This window comes from Anneissia japonica, unplaced genomic scaffold (genome assembly GCF_011630105.1).
Source record: "Anneissia japonica isolate Jap-2015-1 unplaced genomic scaffold, ASM1163010v1 scaffold288110_len31748_cov127, whole genome shotgun sequence".
In the NCBI taxonomy this organism is placed as follows: domain Eukaryota; kingdom Metazoa; phylum Echinodermata; class Crinoidea; order Comatulida; family Comatulidae; genus Anneissia; species Anneissia japonica.
This window is the reverse complement of record NW_022715273.1, coordinates 15,692-22,402: the sequence shown is the minus strand read 5'-3', so window position 1 is coordinate 22,402 and position 6,711 is coordinate 15,692. Positions and strand designations below refer to the sequence as shown.

The 6,711-nt window shown below is 34.2% G+C and overlaps 1 protein-coding gene across 1 annotated transcript in view; it reads left to right on the top strand.

Annotated features, from left to right (window-relative positions):
• The first annotated feature begins 1,064 nt into the window (after positions 1-1,064).
• LOC117109216 (RANBP2-like and GRIP domain-containing protein 5/6) overlaps positions 1,065-6,711 on the top strand; it is a 12,817-nt gene continuing 7,170 nt past the window's right edge. Inside the window, exons 1-3 of the mRNA XM_033251473.1 lie at positions 1,065-1,473; positions 3,848-4,073; positions 4,226-4,335. Coding sequence (XP_033107364.1) covers positions 1,402-1,473; positions 3,848-4,073; positions 4,226-4,335 — 408 coding nt within the window. The 5' untranslated portion in view covers positions 1,065-1,401. The remainder of the gene's footprint in view (positions 1,474-3,847; positions 4,074-4,225; positions 4,336-6,711) is intronic.

Below are 6,711 nucleotides of genomic sequence, written 5' to 3'. Positions count from 1 at the left end.
GTAAAACTCGAGCGTCACGACATTGCGAAGTGTCTGCTCTTGTTCCTCGTATCGAACTTAGTCGAGTCAATCCGAGATGGCCCGAGTGAAGTTTCATGCAAATGTTTCGTACGGAAAAAAAAATCGCCACCGGGGACCACTTTTGACGATCAGATTTTGAGCGACAATGCGCCCACGCGCACTTGCACCTTACACTTTCGTTGGGAACCCAGGAGTTGGGCATGATTCTGGTGCCACCTCTGGTACCAATAAAAAGATACATTAATTTTAAACATTAAAATGCTCGTAAATTAAACGAATCAGAACCTCCTCTGACACATTTAGTTTTTGCTGCTTTAGCCTATCATCACTTTTTTCTAAGAAATATAAAATATTTCACATAAAGGCCCTTCTACTCTGAACTCGGAACTGGATCAATCAAGGTAAAATTTAAAAAGAATAAAATCCGTGGATTAATGCAAATTTAAATGCCTCTTGCAACTGTTTTGCATTTGATAATTTGTGAAATGTTTCTCGTTCGTTCTGATTTATTTGCTCTGCTTTAAAACCTACCGTACTATATACTGAATTTGATTGTTCATGTTATACAAAACAGTTTCAAACTTGATATATTCTATATTTGACGAATTAAATGGGAAGTAGGCATATTCCTTGCAACAATTGCTTCATAAGGCCTTAAATTTCAGATTAGGCCCTATATAGGTCTACTGTACATTTTTTTTTTTATAGGAAACAATGGAACTGTGGACTATTCACAGATAAATTCTCATGTGTTATTTAGACCTTGTTGTGGTTCTCAGACATTACAAATCTTTATTTTCGCTGTAAATAGCATCTTGACGTTGTGCTTTAGTTTTAAAATGTCTCTTTGTGTAGATCAAATTCGGTGTTAACAACATAAGGGTTTCCTCCGTTCGGACGGCGAGATTAAAGAAAGCTAGCTTCTAACAGAATTGTAATTTGGGAGTGCATGAACTTGAAAAAAAAAAATTAGACGTATAGACCAATCCAACAAGTTATCAATACGCGTAGTGGTTGGGATATTAATTTGATCACTATCAAATTGAGTTTATACAAAATGTATTTTAATTTTAGCCTACAGTGTTCAGTTACAGCATGGAAAAAGAAAATAGTTACAGCACTGTGTGTGCGGCATGTTTGGAGCACCTTTCCAGTGTAAGGGGATCTGTTAGAGATTTAAAGGAACTATTTAATATCAGTTTAATATACTGCAATAGCGCCCTCTTTTGAGGCAAAGCTGTGGCTGGAAATACCCACATGTGTGGTCCATGATGATGAGAAGATTCGAAAATACGATTATTTTGAATTGAGAATTTCGTAACTGTGACGATATCGTGATATTATTTTGTCGTATTTTTCGAATATTCAACAATGTAAAATATGTCACGGTCCAAAGTAGAGATTGATAACTTTATTATTTCTTTCAGAAGAAAAGCAAAAAGCGAACAAGAGGTACTTCATTCTTGATAATTGTTTTGAAAGGAAGGGAATGTAATGCTAGGCTAGGCCTAACATTTGCTTGTTGGCGCGCGGCCGTTGGCTTCTTTGTGGCCACCTGCACAACTGTACTTAACGTGTTATCAATACTGGCTTGCCTAGCTAGGCGTAGCCTGGGCTATTATTGTAGTAAAATTTGTTTGATTTCTTTCTCATGGTAGGCAGATGTAATGCAGTATGACACAGAGATTGAAGTGCAACACTTTGTCAGCCTGGCATCAAAATAATTTTCACATTATAATAGGCCTAGTCTAGATAGATACTAAATATTAGGTAGGCCTTCGACTTCGCTTTAATTGTTGAACGGATACTTTGCAACCTCCAATATTCAGGAAACATGTGAGCATCCATTGATATGGGAACCATCCAATTCGAGTGGACGCCACTTTGAGCGCGAATTTTACTTCGAGCGGATGCTAGTTCGAGAGGAAAGATATCCATTTGTGCAAACAACAACTGTACGAATTACTTGAAAATTTTCTATTTTGAGCTAACAACTTGAATTCCGCTGAGGCTCAAGCTTTGTCTGGGAGCCAAGGGAAACGCCCTGGTGGGTTCTGGGGAATAGCCTTTTCAGGGAGTTGTTATTTAATAGATTTTTAGGTTAACAATTTTAAACAAACATACCTATGTTCATAAAATAATGATTTATCTATAGTAATTCGTAATTGTTTTTTCTTTCCACTCGCTTTAAGAAAGGGTTTTGAACTATCTATAGACGAATGGTGAATAGTGGGGAAAACTTACATGATGTCATGTCAGTCATTATTACTGTACTGTTGATAGTCTTGTCAAACTACACCAATGTTTTATTCACTTTCTGACACCTATCTATGTAAATTATAGTTTAAATTTCTATGGTGAATATTCAATTAAAGTTACTACTAAATAAATATAACTCATGAATTTTGGACTACAAATACAATTACAACGTAATTCAAATACAAATGTAATTTGCTTTTTCAAATACAAAACCCCAAGTTCCAACTGGAGACAAAAACCGTGAATTCAGATTGAAACGTGCGCAATTCATGTATTTGTGAGTGTAACAGTACTTTCGTTTGTTTTAAATACAAAAATGCTCTGTGTACTAAAGTTCTGAAATGTTTTAGCTACTTTTGATAATTATTCTATGTTTGAATTACAGTCTTGGCCAATCAAACTACAGTACTAGACGGCCGCTAACAAGCACTTAGGCCTGCTATAAAACTATTGAAGTGCGCACGTTTCATTCTGAATTCAACGTTTTTGTCTCCAGTTGGGGTTTTCTATAAATTTTAAAAAGCAATATATATTTGTACTGTAATTTACTTTGTTGTAATTGTATTTGTAGGCAATTAATTTACGATTTATATTTATAAATGGGAGTAACTAATGGTTATTCACAAAAATAAATTTAAATTAATTTTTACATCTACTGTACTGTAGGTGTCAGAAGGTGCACAAATCATTGGTGTAGTACTGTAGTATGACAAGACTATCAACAGTGCAGTAAAATAGTGACATCATATCAAGTTTCTCACAATTCACCATTTGTTATGATTCAAAACCCACTTTCTTAAAGAAAGAAAAAAAATTAGGAATGACTTAGAGTACTTAAGATAAATAAATAATTATTTTTATGGGCGTAAATTGTTAACCTCAAAATCAATTAAATACGACTTCTATAAATAAGGCTAAAGGCTTCTCCTCTGGAACCCACCTGGGTTTTTCCCCTGGCTCCCAGGACTAAAGCTTGCGCCTTGGCCGAAATCAAATTTTTAGCTAAAAATAGGACATTTTTAAGTATATTCATACATAACTTGCACAGGCCGCTGTTCGCATAAGTGGATCTTTTTCCGCTTGAACTAGCATCCGTTCGAAGTAATTTTTGCTAAAATTGACAGGTTCCTGTAAACAACTGCTTCAAGGGGTGTTTAAATTTATATTTAAAGTTATACAGTTATTAATTTAATTATTTTATTTGTTTATTATTATAGTCTTTATTTTTTAATAATTACATTTTAAAATTTAGAATACTTAAGCTTGTTCAGGAGACTCTGAAAATGTGCACACAAATTGGCTCTGATTTTTGACGGATTCTGGGCCTGAAGTTATTACCTACACAGGCCTTATTTTACACTCTAGGGTTTTGGTATAGTTCAGTAGTCCTAGCCTGTGCAGTAACCTACAGTATTTGTGAAGTTTGGAAACATGTATTTGAGGCTTGGCTTGTGCGGCAGATAAGAGGTTTAGGCCCTGCTCATATTGCCACTAGTTGAATGTGAGTAGGATACTACATACAAAAATTATAGGATAAATAATATTTAATTTTGTCTTTATTAATTAGATTCAACTACGTGGATTCCAATTTGCCACATTTTACTGGGAAGCTAGGGAGTATGTTCTTGGTATAAAATGGGCACAGAGCTACCTAGCAGTAAAGCACAATGATAACAGAGCTCATAAGGTACTTGGCAACTTGTATGAGGGGGTGAAGGATTATGGCAAAGCAATTGATTGTTACAAGAAATCATTGGAGTTAAATGACACTCAAAGAGAATTGATACTAAGAAGTAAGTAATTTGCATTTGTATTAACAAACAGTAAAATATATAATATCGGTACTGCTGTGGCTAACATCTCTAAAATTGACTTTCTTTATGTCACTGTGTTTTATGTGGTTTTGAGCATTTAAAATTAAAATAATTGATGTTACTTTTTTTAGTTGCATCTCTTGGTTGTACCATTCCAAATTATGATGTTGAAAAGTTGCGATATTGGGTTGAGAGGGCAGAACGATTCTATCCCACTCACATCAATGTTCATAAAATTAAGGTAAGGAGGTTATAGTTCGCACTAAATGCATCCGCTCAAACTGGCATCCGCTCGAACTGTCATTCACTTGAATTGACTGACATTCCATTGATATGAAGATGAGTTGGTCTTACATGACTCCCAATGCAGACCCTGTAAACAACGAATGCCAGTCAATTCCAGCGAATGCCAGTTCCAGCGGACACCAGTTCCAGCGGATGCCAGTTCCAGCGGATGCATTTAGGGCAAATTTATCGGTGCCCTATTCTTGTATTTGTTAGTGTAACAGTACTTTCGTTTGTTTTAAATACAAAAATGCTCTGTGTACTAAAGTTCTGAAATGTTTTAGCTACTTTTGATAATTATTCTATGTTTGAATTACAATCTTGGCAAATCAAACTAGTAGACGGCCGCTAACAAGCACTTAAGCCTGCTATAAAACTATTGAAGTGCGCATGTTTCATTCTGAATTAAACGTTTTTGTCTCCAGTTGGGGTTTTCTATAAATTTTAAAAAGCAATATATTTGTACTGTAATTTACTTTGTTGTAATTGTATTTGTAGGCAATTAATTTACAATATATATAAATAGGAGTAACTAATGGTTATTCACAAAAATAAATTTAAATTAATTTTTACATATCTAGGTGTCAGAAGGTGCACACATCATTGGTGTAGTACTGTAGTATGACAAGACTATCAACAGTACAGTAAAATAGTGACATATATCAAGTTTCTCACAATTCACCATTCATTATGATTCAAAACCTACTTTCAAGAAAGAAAAACAATTACGAATGACTTAGAGTACTTAAGATAAATAAATAATTATTTTTATGAGCGTAAATTATTAACCTCAAAATCAATTAAAAAATACGACTTCTATAAATAAGGAACCCACCAGGGTTTTTCCCCTGGCTTCCAGGACTAAAGCTTGAGCCTTGGCCAAAATCAAATTTTTTTAGCTCAAAATAGGACATTTTTAAGTATATTCATACATAACTTGCACAGGCCACTGTTCGCATAAGTGGATCTTTTTCCGCTTGAACTAGCATCCGCTTGAAGTAATTTCTGCTAAAATTGACAGGTTCCTGTAAACAACTGCTTCAAGGGGTGTTTAAATTTATATTTAAAGTTATACAGTTATTAATTTAATTATTTTACTTGTTTATTATTATAGTCTTTATTTTTAATAATTACATTTTAAAATTTAGACTCTGAAAATGTGCACACAAATTGGCTCTGATTTTTGACGGATTCTGGGCCTGAAGTTATTACCCTACAATATTTGTGAAGTTTGGAAACATGTATTTGAGGTTTGGCTTGTGCCGCAGATAAGAGGTTTAGGCCCTGCTCATATTGCCACTAGTTGAATGTGAGTAGGATACTACATACAAAAATTATAGGATAAATAATATTTAATTTTGTCTTTATTAATTAGATTCAACTACGTGGATTCCAATTTGCCACATTTTACTGGGAAGCTAGGGAGTATGTTCTTGGTATAAAATGGGCACAGAGCTATCTAGCAGTAAAGCACAATGATGACAGAGCTCATAAGTTGCTTGGCAACTTGTATGAGGGGGTGAAGGATTATGGCAAAGCAATTGATTGTTACAAGAAATCATTGGAGTTAAATGACACTCAAAGAGAATTGATACTAAGAAGTAAGTAATTTGCATTTGTATTAACAAAAACTTCATTAAGGTAAGCTGTTACAAACAGTAAAAAATTTAATATCGGTACTGCTGTGGCTAGCATCTCTAAAATTGACTTTCTTTATGTCACTGTGTTTTATGTGATTTTGAGCATTTAAAATTAAAATAATTGATTTCGTTACTTTTTTAGTTGCGTCTCTTGGTTGTACCATTCCAAATTATGATGTTGAAAAGTTACGATATTGGGTTGAGAGGGCAGAACGATTCTATCCCACTCACATCAATGTTCATAAAATTAAGGTAAGGATAAATACATGGTTCAGGGTTGTAGAAAACTAAGGTTGGTGGGTGATAACATCGGTGAATAAAAATAATAAGAGTGGATTTTTAAGGAGGGTTAATAATGGTGGGTGGAGGCAGTACCATTGAACTGTGCCTCTTCCATGTTTCATCACTATTGCTATTAAATTGATAAACTGAATATTAGTATTATTAAACAGGGATTAGAATAATAACATCAGTGATGATAATAGTGAAATGTAATAATTATTATTAATATGATAATCTGATTATTATTTCTCTGTACAGTAGAACCCCTCATTTACGTATGGGATGGGCCCAGAGGTGTTGGTAAAAATCATTTGTACGTAAAATCGGGGTTGTGTGAAATTCCTATGTATTTACACTACCGATATGCTAGGCTAGGCCTGGACTGAAATTTTGTTGGATTGGAGCCAAAA